Source organism: Anolis carolinensis, chromosome 2, assembly GCF_035594765.1.
Source record: "Anolis carolinensis isolate JA03-04 chromosome 2, rAnoCar3.1.pri, whole genome shotgun sequence".
NCBI classification, from domain to species: Eukaryota; Metazoa; Chordata; class Lepidosauria; order Squamata; family Dactyloidae; genus Anolis; species Anolis carolinensis.
In genome coordinates this window covers 172,416,955-172,438,294 of record NC_085842.1, presented here as the reverse complement: position 1 = coordinate 172,438,294, position 21,340 = coordinate 172,416,955, and the positions used below count along the sequence as shown (strand labels likewise).

At 43.0% G+C, this 21,340-nt stretch overlaps 1 protein-coding gene and 1 long non-coding RNA gene across 15 annotated transcripts in view; one reads left to right on the top strand and one right to left on the bottom strand.

Moving 5' to 3' along the window:
- Window positions 1-21,340, bottom strand: part of r3hdm2 (R3H domain containing 2) — a 200,217-nt gene that overhangs the window by 16,948 nt on the left and 161,929 nt on the right. For 9 of the 13 annotated variants that reach the window (XM_016995229.2, XM_008115075.3, XM_062971105.1 and 6 more), the window contains 5 exons: window positions 12,637-12,879; window positions 11,665-11,791; window positions 10,097-10,332; window positions 8,275-8,432; window positions 5,660-5,760 (listed from right to left, as the gene is read on the bottom strand). In XM_016995229.2, the coding sequence (XP_016850718.1) occupies window positions 5,660-5,760; window positions 8,275-8,432; window positions 10,097-10,332; window positions 11,665-11,791; window positions 12,637-12,879 (865 nt within the window). The remainder of the gene's footprint in view (window positions 1-5,659; window positions 5,761-8,274; window positions 8,433-10,096; window positions 10,333-11,664; window positions 11,792-12,636; window positions 12,880-21,340) is intronic. The other 4 variants (XM_016995228.2, XM_062971109.1, XM_062971108.1 and 1 more) reach the window with 1 other exon arrangement.
- On the top strand, window positions 10,154-21,181 carry LOC134296365 (uncharacterized). 2 transcript variants are annotated; one of them, XR_010003091.1, is made up of 3 exons: window positions 10,154-10,294; window positions 18,829-19,726; window positions 20,945-21,181. It is a non-coding gene; the product is annotated as an uncharacterized LOC134296365 (long non-coding RNA). The 2 variants fall into 2 exon arrangements; XR_010003090.1 differs by lacking the exon at window positions 20,945-21,181 and having other exon boundaries at window positions 18,829-20,146.

Here is a 21,340-nt window from a genome sequence, read left to right as displayed (position 1 = left end):
TGAAGAAAGACTTATTAAAATGGAAGAAATTTAACCACCACTTTTGGAGAACCTCAGTGACAAAAATAAATGTTTGGCCAAGAATATCATTTTTATTTCAGACAATTCTGATTTTACTAATGGTAAGTTTTTAAAACAACAGCAAAAAATTGATTTACGTAATGGCAGAGATTCATACGGCAAGGGAAGAAACTGAAGGTTAAATATACCAGTATAATTTTTACATTGTGAAAACTTCTTTTGCAATGCAAAACAAAGAGACAGACTGGAATTATCAAGTGTAGTTTGGCATGGATACTTGTGGTACGAAAACTGAAAGTGAATGTAGATTTGAATTATCTTTTGTGAGATGTGCTGTGCTAAGAATATGGGATAAATATGGCCACAAAGATATGTTGGGAATGATAATTTTTGCATAAAATCAGAATATGCTAACTGTAGGTTTTGATCATTAATGGCTTTGATTAAATTGAAGATGTAAATAACTAGTAATTATAATTAAGAAGTTATTTTGCATAGTAAAATGTACAACCATCATTAGGACTGACAGAAGTCAAATGTAAATTCCTGTCTTTCTTTGCTTCTTTTTCCATTATTTTTTTCTTCTTTTTGTGTGTATATTGTTTCTTTTTCTTACCACTATGTATTGTATTTGAAATGATCTTTTTTTTAATCCAAAAGATTTAACCAGGTTTAGAAATACCTTTAAAATGTCTCAATACTAAATAAATTCTGATTTAATAATAAATTCCTGCATCTGAATGTTAAGTCTTTTATATCTTCCTCTACTTAAAACCACTTAAACAAAAAGGGATATGTTGGTGTTATATGGAAGGCTGAGGAAACATTAAGTACTATAAATGCTACAAGCAAATCCAGTGAGGACTTGGGAAATGAGAGCTAGTGTTATTACAGTTCTTTTTATTGTTTAAAAATGAATTATGAACAGTCTAAAAGTAAAAAGATGATTAAATGCCTTGCTTCAAATGATCAGATATAATATAGCATATGTTGTCACACCATTCAACCTAATTTTTGTGTGACTGTTGTTGTCTTTGCATATGCTAATCTCATCCTATTTCTCTGATGCATATAAACTGTAAACAGCTCACTAATAAATTTAATTACAAATCACATATCTTGATCCCAAGTACTTTCACAGGAAGCACAGACAGAAGCACGATACCACCCAAACATTGCCAATTAAAAACACAACCAAATGCTTGTGCGTCTCTTTCTGATGTGCCTCCTGACAAAGCCCAATCCTGCTCAATGCAAACATTCTGTGAACATGGCTTTTGTTTCCCTGAAATAATGAATAACTTCTTCTGTCTCCTGGAAAGCAGGGAGGAGAAAAAACTAAGCATTGTCACAGATGACAGACAGGGCAAAGTCTTGTGGAAAGCTTGCTAGGAGGTGAGCACTGTCCAACTGTAGCACCAATGTCTGCAGAGGTTTTCATTTCCAGGATAGGAAGTGCAATCAGCTGCTGTGTAACAAAATCAAAGAGCCAGATTCTAGGTACAGTAGTCTCTCTCTTATCCAAGCCTTGCTTATCCAAGCTTCTGAATTATCCAAGCCATTTTTGTAGTCAATGTTTTCAATATATCGTGATATTTTGGTGCTAAATTAGTAAATACAGTAATTACAACATAACATTACTGCATATTGAACTACTTTTTCTGTCAAATTTGTTGTATAACATGATGTTTTGGTGCTTAATTTGTGAAATCATAACCTAATTTGATGTTTAATAGGCTTTTCCTTAATCCCTCCTTATTATCCAAGATATTCGCTTATCCAAGCTTCTGACGGCCCATTTAGCTTGGATAAGTGAGACTCTACTGTACTCATGTAAAAGCCGCAGCTATAAAATGAGTAGAAATGAAACCATATGTTGCGAACCAGGCCACAGTGGTAGTAGTAGAAGGTGTCTAGTTCCCTGCTATTTTCCAGCATGAGCACACTTGTCCATTTACAAGAAGAGAGAGTTACAATGGCCCCAGAGAGTACTTCCTGTGACATGAGCAGCCCCTCTGGAAGTGTTTTCCTGTCCCCAACATTCGGAAAAAGCACAACATCAAGGAGGTATAACATGGCCATATGACAGGAACATGTTTGAGTCAGGCCACCTGTTCACACTTCTTTCTCTCAACATCAGTCACTAGCTCCCTTGGAAAGAAAGGACTTCAAGCCTGGATACTAATGCATGTGAAAAATAGATGGGAATTGTTGCCTGCTCATTCCGAACACTTCTATACACATTCTCAAATGAACCGTAGGCTTTATGCATGCAGAATCGAGTCTACACAATGTCTAGCTGACAAAAGCTTCTTTCCACCATTCCCAAGGGGTTCCTTCCTTCAGAAATAACGTCAGAAAAGCTCAAAAGGCAAGGCCAAAAACCCAGTTCTGTCATAGAGCATCTTTCTGCAAGTCTCATCATGAACCTAGGCAATCCCCACCCCCCACCTCCACACACAGGAACACAATTTGTAATATGCCATTGTCACCAGGAGGTGGTGCCACAAACCCAGCTGGCATGGTTTTTGAGTGGTGGGAATCCCATTTTGAGTCTAATTAGTTTCCACAAGGAAATTCAAGGCTGGAGAATCTGCGCATGAAGCAATCTCATATTTTATGTGCTTTCCACCCATAGAGAAGGACCTTAAAATTAGTCAGTCACTTCTATCTTTTCCCTTTAATCTGTCTCTTTCCTTTTCATAGAGGCCTAAGACATCTCTTCTACTTGTTCCTATTCTCTTTCAGGATGCATTGGAAGCCACTTCACATCTGGACTCCAATGCATCTGAGAGAGCAGACAAGTGAGCTTGGACCCGGATTTTGCAGTTTTGCGGTGGCATGGATCTTGGAAATGTCCTCAACAAGGCTAAGACAATATGCCAGTGTACTACACAGAAGATTATCCAAATCTACCCATTCTTGGTTAGGGAAATTCCTTCTCTGAGGCTCCATTAAGAATCGCTGTGGCACTGTTGTTACTGTTTGCAATACTGGCAAAACTAAAGCCAGCAACCAGACCAATTTATTCCTTCAGAAAGTATCAAACATTTGGTCTGGGATTGAATAAGAACTGGTGGCCTGTAATTTCCATGATTTATAAACCTGAGACTGGCCTAGAAAAAATAGTAATTGGTTTACATAAAAAATAGAGTGGCCAATTATGACCACTGCTGCAACTATGACAATATTTGTTTATTTTACATTTGTTTCCCCAGTATGAGACTCAAGAGAGTTTACTAAAGTTTTTAAAAATACAGCTAAAGCATGTAAATAAACCAAAAATTAAAATATAGGTGAACTATCATTAAAGAAAATAAAAGAAATTTAAAGCATTCCCATTAAAAAGAAAAATAAATGTTGGGGGAGAAAAACAGCGCACATGAAAGGAGCCTGCTCTCAAAGACTTGCTGAAACAAAAAGATCTTCCCTGCCTTCAGCCAGCAAGGCAGCTTCCTGTACTCTATTATTGTACTCAGGCATTACATAGTACTCTACTATTTCAATATAAATGAGATAAAATCTGAGCAATAACTACAGTTGGACAGCACTCCAGTCACAGAAACAGAAAGACAGGGAGGAGAGGGAGACCACATTAATGTACATAGAACCCAGAATTGGCCATCCCTATGTTGCATCACAACTCTCTCCTTTTATGAAATAAAAACCAAGATGTGTGTCCGTGAATGGGTTCGGCATTGTTATGTTTATTACTCTTTCTCTTAGGTTCCTTGGTCCAAGAAGAATGGGGGTGATAATGTCAGACAAAGAAGAAAGAGAGAGAAGCAGAATAATATCTTAAACTTAACTATTTCCAAATCTTCTTAGACAGATAGACAAATATCAGTGTTTTGGAATAAGCAAAGACCACCAGCACTGAAGTGATGATTTTTCTACCATCAACCTCACTTGACTGGACACATTGTCCAAATGCCCGATCACTATCTCCCAAAGCTGTTACTTTAGTCTCAGATCAAGAACAGAAAACGGAATGTTGGTACACAACAAAAGAGATTTAAAGATGGGCTTAAAGCTAAACTTAAAAAATGTAGGATAAACACTGAGAACTGAGAAGCTCTGGGACTTGAGCACTGTAACTCGAGATCAACTGTTACCAACAGTGCTATAGATTTTGAGGCGACATTAATAGAGGGCAAAGGGGAGACACGTGATGAGAGAAAGGCGTATCACGCAAACCCTTGTTGTGACCGTTTGCCAGCTGAAAATTTATGTCTTCAATGTGAAAGACCATATGGATCCAGAATAGGTTACCACAATCATTTACAAACCCATCGTCGACACTCTGCCCTTGGAAGACAATCATATTTGACCACAAGTGAATATCTATAGCAGTGGTTCCCAACCTGTGGTTCCCAACCAGTGGTCCGCAAGAACTAAAATATGGTCCACGGCCTCACGGTTACTACTGCGGATAATACCACAGCCCAACTAATTTTTTTAATTGGTGTCTTCGTTTTTAGGCCTGTTCCTGGGGTTATTTGGGGTGATGATTCAGAAAATTACATTGGATAGACCACATCAGTTCTAGATTATTAAATCTGGCTTTCTGTGGGCGGGCAGATGGCAACTACTGGGTGGCATATGTTCTGTATCAAAAACTAGAGCTGATGTGGTCTATCCAATGCAATTTTCTGAATCAGCACCCCAAATAACCAAACCAAATCTGAAGTTGACCAAAAACTGATTCATAATCTTTTTGGTACTAATGTTGGAGAGTGGTCCCTGGTAAAAGTGGTCCCTGGTCAAAAAAAGGTTGGAAACCACTGGTCCACAGTAGTAATACATCGCTGGTGCAATAAAACCTCCTCTTCATAGCACAGTGTTACCAGTGGCCATCCCAAGAGTGGGAGGGTGGAGAAAGAGGCAGACAAAACCAAACAGGTGATTGCATCGGGGCTTGTATGAGAGGCTGACACCACTTAGTGAAGCATTTTTACTTATTTGGTTGCTTTTTAAATATTTTGACTGTCTCAGGCTTCACATGGTAAAGGATTTTTTTCTTTAAATATACTTTTTTCTACAACAAATTGGCTCGTATTTTCAAGTAACAATAGACATCAAGCAGCAGAAATAAACTCCATTTTATTCCAATCATGTTGGTAGTACAATTTAAGTGGAAACAAAATTATAGCCTACATATGCTCAGACATGGTTATCAACTCTGTTAAAGCAACTCAAAAAAATCTATCAGGCTCAAGGAATAGTTGTAAAGTGTGCAGCAGTGGTCAGGGATTAGATTACAATGTATAGAAATAAGTTGTTCTCTATCCTTTAACTTCAAATCACATTTTAATGGTAAAAAATGGCAACCAAGCTTTCATGCAATCATACCAAGAAGCACAAAGCAGATATATTTTGATTTAAGGGCTCTCTGAAGGTGGAACAACCAGATCCTAACAATGGGAGTGGCTCCTCCGAATTCAGGATAAAACAATGTGCTTGATTTCATTATCCCCTCAAGTCTTTGACAGATAAAAAGTTCAGTTTATCATCTTTGCTGACTGATAGACAGCACTGACAATTCTGGCTTCAGCATTCTCTAAAAAAAAGTCAGTAAATTTGGGCAACTCAATGTGAGCAGTCTGTTGTGCATATGTTGTAAAGTAACCTGCCTTACCTGAATACTGCTGCTGCATCTGTGGCGGGCTGCAAGGAGATGGGGACTGAGGCATCTGATACTGCTCTGTCCCAGGAGGCTGCAGAAAGCCTACTGAAGGGCTGGAAAGTCAAAAGGGAGAGTTAGTGAGGCAGTAAAATGGGGATGACAAGTTTTACTCCTTCTAAGAGGCAGTCACTTCCAAGCTCAATGACATTGGACAACTGCCAGCATCATTCTTCTATTTAATGATTACTGATTAATTACTATAATTACTGAGAGTCTTACTCTGATCATTATTCAGTTAAGGGAGTACTTGTCCAATGATGTAGACAGTTGCCATTATGCCCAACACACAAAAGAGCATCCATTTCATCTAGAATAATAGAATCAGAGAACTGTAGAGTTGGAAGAGACCTCACGGGCCATCCAGTCCAACCCCCTGCAAGAAACAGGAAAATCTCATTCAAAGCACCCCTGACAGATGGCCATCCAGCCTCAGCTTAAAAGCCTCCAAAGAAGCAGTCTCCACCACTCTCCATGGCAGAGAGTTCCACTGCCAAACAGCTCTCAGTGAGGAAGTTCTTCCTAATGTTCGAGTGGAATCTCCTTTCCTGTAGTTTGAAGCCATTGTTCCACATCCTAGTCTGCAGGGCAGCAGAAAACAAGCTTGCTCCCTCCTCCCTATGACTTACCTTCACATATTTGTACATGGCTATCATGTCTCCTCTCAGCCTTCTCTTCTGTAGGCTAAACATGTCCAGCTCTTTAAGCCACTCCTCATAGGGCTTGTTCTCCAGACCCTTAATCATTTTAGTCATCCTCCTCTGGACACTTTCCAGCTTGTCAACATCTCCCTTCAACTGTGGTGCCCAGAACTGGACACAGTATTCCAGGTGTGGTCTGACCAAGGCAGAATAGAGGGGCAGCATGACTTCCCTGGATCTAGACGCTATACCCCTATTGATACAGGCCAGAATCCCACTGGCTTTTTTCGGCACCGCATCACATTGTAGGCTCATGTTTAACTTGTTTTTTCACACATACTGCTGTCGAGCCAGGTGTCCCCCTTCTGTATCTTTGCATTCCATTTTTTTCTGCCGAAGTGAAGTATCTGGCATTTGTCCCTGTTGAACTTCATTTTGTTAGTTTCGGCTCATCTCTAATCTGTCAAGATGGTATTGAATTCTCCTCCTGTCTTCTGGAGTGTTGGCTATCCCTCCCAATTTGGTGTCATCTGCAAACTTGATGATCGTGCCTTCTAACCTTTCGTCTAAGTCATTAATAAAGACGTTTAACAGAACCGGGCCCAGGACGGAACCCTGCGGCACTCCACTCGTGACTTCGTTCCTAGATGAAGAAGGGTGGTAGCACTTTTGGGTTCGTTCGCTTAACCAATTACAGATCCACCTAACCGTGGCTTTGCCTAGCCCACATTTGACTAGCTTGTTGTTTTGTGCCCGCAAGTCTTTCTGACTTTCTAAAGGAAACTGCATCACAGGGTTTTCCTGGCAAAGTTTATTCAGGGGACATTTTGCCTTTCTCTTCCTCTGACAGTAACCAGTGGGTTTGCATGGCTCAGTGAGAATTTGAGTCCTATCCTCCAGAGTAGTAGATACTGGTTCTATCCTGCTCTTCTATCTGACCGTATAAGAATGGTGTTTATAGTCAAACCTATACAGGCACATGGATTGCAGAAAACAAGGATATCTTGGATGGGAAGATATGAAGATATCTCTCAAAGCACTAATCAAACTAATCAAAGGTCTGGTCTCTCATTTCTCTCTGATAACTTTCTGACTGTTTCAAACTAGCCCACATTTCCTTGAGAAATTAGGCAAATTTGGAGAGCATCACACATTTGCCTTTGAGTTGAGGCAAAACTACTTGCAAACTTTATAAAGTTAGGTAGACCCCCACAAAGGCTATGAAAATTAGGCCTTTGAGTAACATGCTATTGTCGTTGGACAGAAAGAGAAAAATGGACAAATAGTGTCCCCTATTATTGGGGGATATGGATCAGGAGAGCAATATTCTGCAGAGCTCTTAAAACAGTCTCTAAAAGAATGCTTTCACCACTGTAGGTTTTTAAAAACTGTGCTTTTACTGCGATTTTCTATTGAATTTTGTAAACGGCTTTAGATACTATCTCTTTAATAGAAAAGCTGAGCAGAAATATTTTAAACACATTGCTACCCAATTGTCTTTGGCTCCCCGAGCTCTCATTTTATTTTATTTCTCCAGTTTCTATCCAATTTCTATCCAGCTTGTAAATAAAACCCTCAAGGCACATTATTGTAAAAAATAAATAGCCAAACAGAATAACTGAAACAATTTCTTAACTAAATGAAAACAAATCGGTTCATAAAAACAATTTACAATTCCAAAAATTCCCAATCTAACTCAGATAGAATGCAAAAGAGTGAAGTCCATCAAAGGTTAAAAAGCCCAGAAACTTCACAACAATCCAAATTTTTAACTTGCTTCCTAAAAGGCAGCAGGGGTAGACTTATAGATATCTTGAGAAAAATATTATTTTGGGGAATGGGAGCCAGATGTCACAGCCATCAAGTGTCTGCTCCAAGCAGTCACTGCAAAACACTCATGAACATAGATTTCATAGCTCATGCTGTTACCTGGTGCCATTTTGTTGAGTAGGTGGGATAACACTGTAGTAGACTGGCATCCCCCCAGGTTGCAATCCTCCTTGAACAGACTGGTTTGCTGGTACCAGAACGGGCTGCTGAAAGGGCTGCTGGACCACACTCTGAGACTCATTAGCCACAGGTACCTGCTTGAGGAAAACAGAAGCAGGAAGAAGAAAAAGCCTATTACATGGGGGAATTATGACAACATGGTTAATGGTGCTGATGAGCAAAGCTAGCTGACTTCAGATGTCAAAATCTGCTGGACCCTCAAGATTGATTTGGCCTTTAAATAAAAATCGTAACATTTATTTTTGGCAGGAGCACGTACCTACTTCTCATAGTTGTGGAAACTTGATGAGGATTTCACTTGATGTGGATTCTTCAATGGTTTATAAAGGATATTTTATATGGAGATGGAAGAGGACTTTATGTTCAGTACTGCAGTTCCTACTTTCCTCAGTATCTACCAGCCTTACTCCATCCATTCTATTCTCTTTCCCCATCCTGCTTCATGATTCCCAATCTATTTTACCAGATCTTATCCCAGTCCCTGACAAAGGACTGAAGATAAATTTCCATATGGTTTAGCTCAAATAAATGAAAACTAGGCATATCTCTACCTTCTTTTTCTTCACTGCATAATAATGTGCAAACATTTCAACAATTGCTGTACTTTGCCAAAGTGACTCCCCTAATACAGAAATGGTTGTGAGAAATGGAATAATTTGGACTGCTGAATTAATTAATGGCGCAGTTGCTCACTATAAAATACATACTCTCTCTTTGTAATAACAATACTAAAATGCTTGTGTTGCACTGTGCGCCTAACTTGATAAAGCTTTCTTTGTGTTTTCTACATGCTTCAAACAAATAAATGAACTGAACAATTGAGGCATTTAGATTATTTTTAACCTCAGAATTAGGGATTTTTAGACTCTCTTATTCTCTCTGGATTTCAAAATCTTTTAAACAAGCAGTTACTACTTTTGCCTGTACTGAAATGAGTTCCTAACAATAACAACATAATCATATTTTGTATACATACTGCACTGGCTTCCAATGTGTTTCCGGGACCAAACTGAAATGTCTTTTTTCAATTAAAGTTCTAAACACTTGAGGGCCAAGTATAGGAGGGCCATTTCCACTCATAGTCAACCAACCTGGAGCCATAATGCATTAGCAGAGGCCTCCACCACAAACAAGGTGGGCAAAAGACAGAGCTTTCTGGTGGTGAAAACATTTCCATTCTCTCATGTTCTTTAAGAACTCTTCTGGTGCATTTCAGACTTTGGGCTTTTATCTCGTTCCTTCAGGTTGTTTCTATCATGGATGACATCTTGTGTTTTGTTATCTGTGGGTTTTTGGAAATCAAGATCTGAAATGTTTTGATATCATTTTTTATTATTCTGAATTGCCTTAAGATGATGGGGAAAATGGATGAACATTTCAAATAATATTTTAAAATTAGATTTTAGACAATGTGGTCAGAATTACTTATCACAACAAAGAGGGGCTGCTGCCAAAAGCAGCAGTTTTGCATCATGGAAACAGCAGATAAGTTTTACTACATATCACACAAAATGGAAAGCAAAGCCTTTGTTTTCCAGTTATCATTAGTCTCGCCCCAAGAGCGATTAGTTCCATGAGTTATATCTCTGTCTTTTAAAAAGACCATCTGAGGATTTGAAGTCATTGAAGTATCACGTGTAGAAATTGTTCTTGCCTTACAAGTTATCCTGTGCTACAACAGCACAATTGCCTCTGTGACATTTCCCTATTTTACCAATAGATGTCATCTCTTGCCACTCACTTGATATGAAGGCAGTGGAGTGTACTGGACCATCAGGCCTTGCATCTGGCCGCCCATATTACCCCGCTGATTGTTGAGGAGGTTCTGGCTTTGAGACTGCTGCACACTCATCATGCTCTGAATTTGGCCGCCCATGTTGTTGCGCTGGTTGCTGAGGAGACTCTGGCCCTGGGACTGCTGCACTCCTATCATACCTTGGTATGTCTGCTGCTGGTTGGACATGATTGGCTGTAAACCTACAATGAGGCAGAAGGGTAATATACTTAATGATGGAGACACACAGTTCCAAGTGCCCCAGTTTAGTGTTCCAGGCAACTAACCATATCCTCCTTCATTTCACTCCATTCCATACTCCCAATTGTTTTCTATCACTCCCCTACACCATGACAGAAAGCATTCAGACATCACTGAGGATGCTCAGTCTTCAGTGTGGCATACTATACCTCATGTTTTTTTTTCTAAAAATTTTCCGACTTCTCCAAACACTAGGGTTCCTCTGAACATGCTAATAATATTCAATAATCTCATTCTGGCTTCACAGACATGGTTTGATATTCATGTATATCATGAGTGCACCCAGTACTAGCCTCTTTTTAGTCTTTGTTATCAGGGCAACTGCATAAACCAGAACTTGGAAAAGCTACCTTTTTAGAGTTGAGCCCCTTAAATCCACCTATAAGCATGCCCAGAAGATTCTTGGGGTTTTTTGCTTTCTAAATTACAAGATTTCCAGACTTTAAAACGATGTACCATTTTATTAAACTGGGAAAACACTGATGTTCAAATATGATAGACACCAAATATCACATTATGCTGTATTTTTGGCTGTTTCTTTGGCCCCTCCAACATTGCTACATGCCATTGCTACATTGCTACATACATATCATGACTTCCTACTTTCAACAATCACTGACTGCCACCGGAAAGGAAGCACTGTGTCATCATGGCATAAAACAATATTTTGCACATGCATGATCAAGAGGGAGAGAACCTGCTAAAGGAACAGCTGTCATTTATGGTGGTAAGTGCATGCTTAGTGTAATATATACTTTGGTTCAAACAGTATTCAATTTTTGGAAGCTCACTTGCTTGAGATATGTCATGCATATCTTCCTCGCAAGCAAGAGTTTGATATAACAGGAGATGATCTTTCAAAATTTACAAACCCAGCTGAAGATATTGCTTTTGAAACCTCAGCCATGATGTTTAATTAACCTCTCCTCTATTTAAATCCAATACTTTAGATACTGAGTAGGTACCATAGAAATGCTAGTTCTTGTGCACATACAGTATGTGTTTTGATTTAGTTAGCAAACCCAGGCCTTCAAAGGTAATAATACTCTTAAGTACTGCCAAAGCTGCCTACCCATGCCTTACAGCCAAGGTACCTTTACCATCACAAAGATCTTTAGCATGTACAAATTCCAAGCCCTATAAATAGGCCTCCCCTCCCCCCCAACTCCCCAGTCAGCTCCAGGAAATGGCAAAATCTCCCTAACAAAACTAAGTCACAGCTCCAACCACATTCTCCTGTCTTCTTGGATTCACTGTGTGTGCTGCTCACTTACCAGGCTGCTGTGACTGCTGAGGCAGCTGTTGGCTGCGCTGTGGGCTGTAGGCCACCGGGTGAGAAAGAGGTCGGTATTGCTGGCTAGAGTTTGGGTACTGCCCAGGAGGGTAGTAAGAAACCTGAATCTGTTAGGAGGATAAAAGGAGGAGTCAATAAATCAAGGTAGAAGAGGCTGGAGAGTAGAATATAGCAAATCTCAGTACTTCCAGGAGATAGATAGGGGGTGTAAGGGGGTTGGAGTCAAAGGGACATTATAGGCAAACAAACAGTCCCAAGGCAGACTAGCAACACAGAATCACCAGGATCCCCTGGTGGCGCAATGAGTTAAGCCCTTGTGCCAGCAGGCCTACTGACTGAATTAGGGAGAGAGCGGGTGAGCTCACTCTGTCAGCTCCAGCTCCCCATGAGATGAGCATCCTACAAGGATGGTAAAACATCAAATATTTGGGCATCTCCCGGGCAAAATCCTTGCAGATGGCCAATTCCCTCACACAAGAAGCGACTTGCAGTTTCTCAAGTCACTCCTGACACACACAAAAAACCCAGGCCCTTCAGAGGACATAACAGATGCAACGTTTTTCAGAATGACTACTTCCTCTCAATTCAAAAAAGCAAATCAACCCTCTGCCCATGCATTCCAGGATGTTCAATACAGACATGGGGATTTTCCCCTGAACAAGCAGCCTCTGGAAATTTGAGGGGTTTTGTCTTCATCCTCCTTCAATTCATCCTTCATAGCTGAGAAACCACTGTGCAGGCAATACAGGAGGGAATGAAGGGAGCACTGCAGGAGATATTTGCAAATTGGGCCTAATTCTTATCTTCCCCCAAATCCCAAGCTAATTAGAATGAACAAAATGCCTATATATATATTCTGTCTGGCTTAAATTCTGTTGGGGACAGATTTCTGTAATTTTGCTTTTCTTTAAACACTGCTTAAAAACACACACATGCACACCCTGTTACTTACTTGCTGGGGAGGCTGCATATAGCTTTGGGGCTGCAAGACCTGCTGGGCTGGTGCCGTGTGTCCCGAGGCAGAGTAGTTGGAGGCAGTGATTGGTTGCCCCGGGGAAGCCATAATGAAGCCCGTCTGCTGAGGATGCTGGGACATGATTGGTGGCTGGAACATGCCTGAGGACGGATCGGATGTCTCTGTGGAACCCTGGCGGCTGAGGCTGATTTGCCCAAAGGGGTTGCTGAGCTCATCAGCCTGTGACCAGAGGACAGGAGAAGCAGAAACTGAGTTAAATGGATTCCTGAGTTTTCTTCATCACCCACACACACTTCCTTCACAAGAACTGTCACACTTCAAGGAAAATAGCCTCAAAGAACCAAGAAAACACTTAAGATTAAAAAGTGCATACAACAGAACTAATGAAAATGGCCATGTGACCTAAGGCAGACATGCTGAAGAATTTTGCAAAAATCAGCTGAATCAGGAGGAATACCCAACAATCTATTCAGATCTTGATTTTCTGTCCTGCGAAATCACAAGACAATGGAAGTGACAGAGTTCTTTCTTTGCAACTAAGTGTTATCAAACCTAAAAACCTAACTCCAGCCATAACTCCTTCCCTACAAGAACAGTAACCAAGGGCTTATCGAATTCATTGCTCTCTCAAGTGATGATCTGTAGATCAGTGGTCTGCAAGATATTGGTTGCTGGCTCAAAGGAAATCTCCATGAAAAAAAAGAAAGAAGCAGTTGCAGCCAGTGGGTACAAGCCTTACTGTGCCTACCGTTGGTTGCCTCTAACATCTAGCTGCCAAATTGCCTTCAAGGACCCCTCCATCGTCCCTTTCTCCTCATACCTTGTGGGAAGAACTTTTCTGGGATCAGCTTACTGTAAAACCTGAGGCCTCCACCTGAGCCTGGGCAGAGAACACCATCAGTTGCTGGCTTATTTCCATTCCAGCCGGAGTGTGGGGCACAGAGTCACTGTGCCAGCTGCTGTTTTACACTGCTGGCCGGTTCCTGCAGCTGCTTCCTGCAGTGTTAGCCATTGCCTATCATTGTCGGTCAGTTTCTGCCAATAGCCACCATTTCCCACTGCACCGCTGTGCCAACCACCGTTTCCCGCTGCCGCCACCATTGCCCGCTGCCGGCCATTTCGCCTTGTTTTGCCATCATGGGCTTATTGACTGGACCCGGCTTGGAACGGCAGCTCCATCATCGCGGTGGGTGGCAGGATGATCTTCGTTGCTGCCACTGATTATCATTGTGGGCGCTGTGTGGAGAAGGAGGGCTTTTGGAGTCTAGCCGCCAGTGACCTGGCTGTGGTTTGTTTGTTTCATCTGGGCCAAAGACCTAACTATTGCTGTGTCAGCATGGGCAGTTTGCTACCCCCAGTTGGGGAGTTCCATCCTCCATCATCCATAAGACCGAAAGCACAATTCCACCCCTTGGGGCCCTACCACTGCATTGTGTTAGCCCGATAAGTAACTATATTGACTGGGTCTGAGCGCTGCCTGCCCCACCAGCCTTATCTAACCTTTTTTGGCTGCTTTGGTATCCGGGTTTACCTGAGGATATATTGATTTCATCTATTAGACCAACATCTGGACCAGCACTTTATCTTACTGCTATAATTGCTACAATTTATTGCTCTATTGTTTATTGCTGCTAACATCTGCTATGAAATTCCACCTGACTTTTATGAATTGTGTTTAGTCCTATAATATGACGCTGCTAGTGGAGGGCTAGGGAGGGTTGCCCGCGGAGTTTTGGGGAGAGGGGGCCTGTTACCGACCCAGTATATAGCCATAACCCGTCCTGATTTTTATATCATAGCACTGAGTCACTTTATTTCTTAAAATTGTATAACGCTGCGTTAGCTACTGGCATTTAATTGAGAACCCATTATTGTTTTTAGCTCTCCATGAGCCCCTCTCCCTGTGAGTTTTATGGGAACCTATGAACTAGACCCCCCTGTCTTTGCACTGTGCACTTTAATATCAAGCTAAGGAGGGGGGGGGGAGTTACAAAGCTTCTTAGTGCACTTTATTCTAGTAACTCCTAAGGGGGGGGGGGAGAAAGGAGTGGCTTGTCTACATCTATAGCCAGTGTTCTTGTCTCCAGCTATAGCCAGTGTTAGCCAGATGTTAGAGAATAGGGAGAGGGGCCATGTAGAGGGAGGGGGGATGTCCGCTAGCCGAGGAGCCCCCATTGAAGTTATTCAGGGGAGGAGATGCGGGAAAAGGAGACCAAAATTAATTCGGCCTAGGGAGAGATTTCTTGTAGATTTAAAACGGTCTCCTGATATGGTAAATTTGGATATCCGGGCTGGCGGTCCCTTCGGACTAAAGGTGGTGCTGTTGAACGCCAGGTCTGCAAATGGAAAAACCGCAATTATCCAGGATCTTATCCTGGATGAACGTGCAGACCTGGCGTGCATAACGGAGACCTGGCTGGATGAGGCGGGTGGGGTCAATCTCACCCAACTCTGTCCTCCTGGGTACTCCGTGCAGCACCAACCAAGATCCGGAGGGAGGGGAGGTGGAGTCGCAGTGGTCTACAAGGATTCCATCCCCCTGACCAGGTGCCCCATCCCGCAGTCAACCTTGTTTGAATGTGTCCACCTGAGGGTGGGTGACCGGGACAGATTAGGGATTCTGCTAGTGTACCGACCACCCCGCTGCACTACAGTCTCCCTGCCTGAGCTAGCGGGGATGGTCTCGGGCCTGGCGTTGGAGTCCCAGCGGCTTATTGTGCTGGGGGACTTCAATGTCCATGCGGAGACCACCCTGACTGGCGCAGCTCAGGACTTCATGGCCACCATGGCAACCATGGGGCTGTCCCAATTGGTATTTGGTCCCACCCACAGAGCAGGGCACACACTTGACTTGGTTTTCTGCCAGGGATGGGAGGAAGGTGGTGATGTGGAGGAGCTCACCATCACTCCTTTGCCATGGACCGACCATCACCTGATCAGGTTTAGACTCGCTGTGCCCCCCAACCTCCGCAGGGGTGGAGGACCTAATAAAATGGTCCGCCCCCGGAGGCTTATGGATCCGGATGGATTCCTGACGGCTCTTGGGGAGTTTCCCGCTGCCTCGGTTGGTGATCCTGTCGATGCTCTGGTTGCCCTCTGGAACAAGGAGGCGACTAGGGCAATAGACACGATTGCTCCGGAACGTCCCCTCTCGAGTACCCGAGCTAAACCATCTCCTTGGTTCACCGAGGAGTTGGCAGCGATGAAGCGAAAGAAGAGGGGTCTAGAGCGCGTGTGGCGTTTGAAGCAGAACGAACCAGACCGAGCACGGCTGTGCCTTTATTTAAAGGCATACGCCGCGGCAATAGATGCTGCTAAGAATGTTTTCTTTGCAGCTAATATTGCGTCCGCAAAGAACCGTCCGGCAGAGCTGTTCCGAGTTGTTAGAGGTTTGTTGAATCCCATCTCTCAAGATGGGATCCCTGACAACTCGGCAGCCCGCTGTGAAGCATTTGCTCAGTTCTTTGCGGACAAAGTCGCTCTGATCCGCTCTAGCTTTGACACCATATTAATGGCAGCTTCCGAGGATGTAACACGAGCTCCTGCTTGTCCTATTTTGATGGATTCATTTCAATTGGTTGAGCTCGAGGATGTGGACAAGGTGCTTGGAGAGGCAAAGGCTACCACATGCATCCTAGACCCCTGCCCATCCTGGCTGGTGAGAGAAGCCAGAGGGGGATTGGCCGAGTGGGTGAAGGTGGTGGTGAATGCCTCCCTTCGGGAAGGCATTGTTCCAGCGAGCCTTAAATTGGCTGTGATCAAACCGCTGTTGAAGAAGCCATCACTAGATCCCACTCAATTGGACAGCTATCGGCCTATTTCCAATCTCCCCTTTTTGGGCAAGGTCCTGGAACGTGTGGTGGCTGCGCAACTCCAGGCATTCTTGGTTGACACTGATTTTCTGGATCCGGCGCAGTCTGGCTTCAGGCCGGGGCATGGCACCGAGACAGCCTTGGTCGCCTTAGTCGATGATCTACGCCGGGAACTGGACAGGGGGAGTGTGTCCCTGCTGGTTCTGCTGGACCTCTCAGCGGCCTTCGATACCATCGATCACGGTATCCTTCTGGGACACCTCGCGGGAATGGGACTTGGAGGTACTGTTCTGCAGTGGCTCCACTCATTCCTGGAGGGTCGGTCCCAGATGGTGTCATTGGGGGACGCCTGCTCGGCCCCACAACCGTTGACTTGTGGGGTCCCGCAGGGGTCAGTACTGTCCCCCATGTTGTTTAACATCTACATGAAGCCGTTGGGAGAGATCATTCGGAGTTTCGGGGTCCGGTGTCATCTGTACGCAGATGATGTCCAGCTCTGTCACTCCTTCCCACCTGTTACTAAGGAGGCTGTCCAGGTCCTGAACCGGTGTCTGGCCGCTGTGTCGGACTGGATGAGGGCTAACAAATTGAAACTGAATCCAGACAAGACAGAGGTCCTTCTGGTCAGTCGCAGGGCTGAACAGGGAATAGGGTTACAGCCTGTGTTGGACGGGGTCGCACTCCCCCTGAAGACACAGGTTCGCAGTCTGGGGGTTCTCTTGGACTCATCGCTGAGCCTGGAGCCTCAGGTTTTAGCGGTGGCCAGGAGAGCCTTCGCACAACTCTGCCTTGTACGCCAGCTGCGCCCGTTCCTTGGGAGGTCTGACTTGGCCACGGTGGTCCACGCTCTGGTTACAGCTCGTTTGGATTACTGCAACGCGCTCTACGTGGGGCTGCCTTTGAAGACGGCCCGGAAGCTCCAGCTAGTACAACGGGCGGCAGCCAGATTAATAACTGGGGCGGCTTACAGGGAGCGTACTACCCCCCTGCTAAGCCAGCTCCACTGGCTGCCAATATGCTACCGAGCCCAATTCAAAGTGCTGGTTTTGACCTACAAAGCCCTAAACGGTTCTGGTCCAATTTACCTGTCCGAACGCATCTCCTCCTATGAGCCCACGAGAACCTTAAGATCATCCGGGGAGGCCCTGCTCTCGATCCCACCGGCCTCACAAGCACGGCTGGTGGGGACGAGAGACAGGGCCTTCTCGGTGGCGGCCCCTCGGCTGTGGAACTCCCTCCCCAGTGACATCCGGCAGGCTCCATCCCTTTTGGGGTTCAGGAAGAAGCTGAAGACCTGGCTATGCGCGCAAGCGTTTAATGAATGAACTCAGTTAGCATTGACATGGATCGGATTAAGGCTTTTGCACAAGGTCTGATGGATGATTGGTATATATATTTGGTGTTGCATTGTTTTAAATTTTTATATATTGTATTTTATTATGTTATTTAATTATTTTAACTGTTTTATTCTTATTTTATTGTATTATGATGTACTGGTAGTGATCCTACCAGTTGTGTAAGCCGCCCTGAGTCCCCTCGGGGAGAAGGGCGGGGTAGAAATATTGGAAATAAAATAAATAAATAAATAAATATATAGCACTGGTCCCTGGCACACTGAGAAAAAACTCTGATCACAATAGCTTAAGAAGCACCAATCCAACTGGCTGCATAAAAAGGCAACAAAAGGAGGAAAGTGCTTTGTGATGCAACCCTTAAGCAGGTTACAATGCATTGTTCCTCTTGCAATCCCCTCCTATAAAATCATCATCTAGGATGGTGTTGGCAACTGTAAAACGACTGGTGGCCAATTTCTGGCCCTGACACTCCCCAGGAGCCATTCAGAGTCCTGAAAATTGGGAGCGGGGGGGGGGGGGGGGTGTCCGGAACTTCAATTTCCTGATTTTGAAAAAAAAATCAGTTTTATACAATGTTGGACAGTACAGAATAGCCTTATAACCTATTTAAAAATTGAGCTGCTGAATCTAGAGGCTTTCAGAATAGTTAACCCACATTCCTTTCTCTTTTTTGATGGGGGATAGGCACAGAAATGTGGCCTGAACGGTATTGGTATCATTGGAGGTTATGAATTCAACACCAGAGTTCACACACAACCCAGGACCTTTCTTTACTCACCCCTATTAAGATTACTTTTACTGATTAGAGTAGTATGATTTTCCTACTATAAACATCTGAGTTGTTATAATTTTCCAGAGCTCACACTGCAATTATTGATTTTTACTGTGGCAGTGACAAAAGAAGCAGAGGAATCTGCCAATGTTTAAGCTCAAGGATAATATGAAAACAGTAGCATCTGGGAAGGCACGGGAAGCAAGGTAACCTTTTTCTTTGTTGACAGATAAACCACCTGCCTGAACTGCCCCAAGACATGTTGATGCCCAAGGCATGAAAATGCAAGCAACAGTTTCCTTCATTTATCCATGCTGGGTACAATTCACACTAAATGTCTCCTGAGTAAATCAGATTAAAAGGACCAGGAGTTGTGCAAGAAGAAGTCTTCTGCAGCTCTTGCTCATTTCAATGAGGCAGAGAAAGACTTGCCAAGGGATTGTGACTCATCCCAGCGATCTGTCCCCGTTTTCCATCTGCTGTCTTCAGTGTTGCTCTAAGTCTACATGCCTTTAGGTAGGACCCTTTGGGAATCTGACTATGAATATATTTCAGCCTAACAAAGGAGGTGGAAATGTGAGTCTGAAATAACATTATCTTTCTGATGTGTTGAACACATCTATAGGACTGCTGGAGGGGGAGATTACAAAGAAAGAAACTTAGTGAGATGAGGCAAAATCATCTATATACCAAATCTCCAGAGATCGCTCCAGAAATCAGTATGCTGTAAGCAAAGAACAAGAGGACTCAAGGTGAATCATGGAAAGATGCCTGCAAGACAGCATTATTGGACAATTTTGGATCCTTTAAACTGGGAGACTGCAGTTCTCACAATAAGCAGCTAGGATTGATGGGAGCTGTTATCCAATAATATTGGGAAACCTAGCCTTTCCATACTCCGGCCTATACAAGTAAAGTGTGGTGGGAAGTAACACATATCATATGTGCAAAGACTATGCCTAACTTGGAAGGCTTTCTCACCCCTCAACCTGTACTTAGGAATATCACGAGGGTGAAAAATAAACTATGCAAACTGAGGAACAATGCAACCTAGGGCAGAAATCAAGATTAACAAATCATTGGACATCAGAGCCATATTGCGAAGCTCACAGTCTCCATCTCCTGTTGTAAGTATTTTAAACAAACTGTTGCCAATATAAGGAGCAAACCAAGCATCACAGTCTCCTTAAAGACTTAAAAGTCACTAACCTTGCACTATTGGATCAAGCAGACTAAGTCAATGAGTGCCACCTGGTGGTTGTTAAGGTCATGTATTGCAGAAACTCCCTTTGATGTGTACCAACCTGCTATTCTGTCCAAAAATTCCACTTTCAACAAGTCTCCTACCAAAACACATTTTAGGAGCAGTTAACAAGTATTCTAATGCGGTCATAAAAGCGGACAGTGCGTAGTATAAAAGTCCTGTGTGAATTAACAGTTCAAAGCATGCTGCTAGCAGTTCTGAGGGCCTCCTCACACTATTTTTAAGACCATGTTTGTGAAATTGTTTCAGTAAGTGAGCACCTAAATATATGCATTATAGATAAGGCATAACAAACTTTTTGATCACACCTATATCACTTGGAGTGGCAGGAGGCTTTTAGCAAATTGTGGCCATGTTGCTGACTAATATCTGGGCCAAAATACCCTAAAGGCACCTGATCTTTGAGGTTTGTCAGCTCTGCTTAGTGTTTGGATAGGAGACTGACAACAAATTCAAAAGCGTAAATGTAGCCTCTAGTAAACTAGCAAAACCACTTTTGAATATTCCTTGCCTAAGAAAACCCAAAGAAATTCATAGGGTTGCCTTACGTCAATAGACAACTTGAAGGCAAATACAGTACACACAATGTTTGCAAGTATCCTCAGCTTTCATAAGATAGTGCTGTAAACCCAAATTCAAAGCCAACAAAGTAAACACAGCTTCACTTATAATGGATTGATACACACTATAAGGCAAGTGGGGGGGGGGATTTTTGCATGGAGTGGGGAGGCTTCCCTTAGAAAGGAGTAAAAGGATATATCTTGGCTTTCCTGCTCTTAATTTTACCAAAAGAAAAGAAAGAGAGAGAAAAGAAAACCAGCAGGAAAAACAGAAAGAGTGCTCAGCCTGTGAACATGGGAATTTCAGAAACTGAAAGGGTTTAATCCTAAAGCCCTGATTACTGGGGTTTTAGCAAAATGGGAAGTGATTGAGAAGGTTCATTATACTTTGCTCTAAAGTATGTTTTAGCTTCCATGCCAGTGTCCTTTTGCATGCCATGTGCTGATTTTAGGGTCACAACACAGTGCAAACATTGCCAGGAGATAAAAATCAGATGCATGTCATCATTTCTACCCAACAGGTATCCCCATGCCACTTTCATGCAACTACATGCAAGAATGGGCTCAATTCTGCAGCAGACCTTGTTGGATGGGGAAATTAACTTTAATACTTTCCAACTATGACAGCATTACTCTTTGAAGGCTGGAAAAGTTCAATGTGCATGTCCTTGAGTAAAGACACCCTGTAATCCACTCAACAATTTAGCAACAACTGGGCATTTATCACCTTATAAACAAATGCCTTGAAATTCTCAAAGTAAGGCTGTGCATCCTAAATTGTATCTTTTTTTTTAAAGAAAAAGATATTCCAAGGGACCAAAGGAGCTTAATTTAAATAAGCATGATGTAGCACATCCTTTATTAAACAAAGCACAAACACATGCCAAGCATTAAAAGTCAGAGAGAGAGAAAGAGCA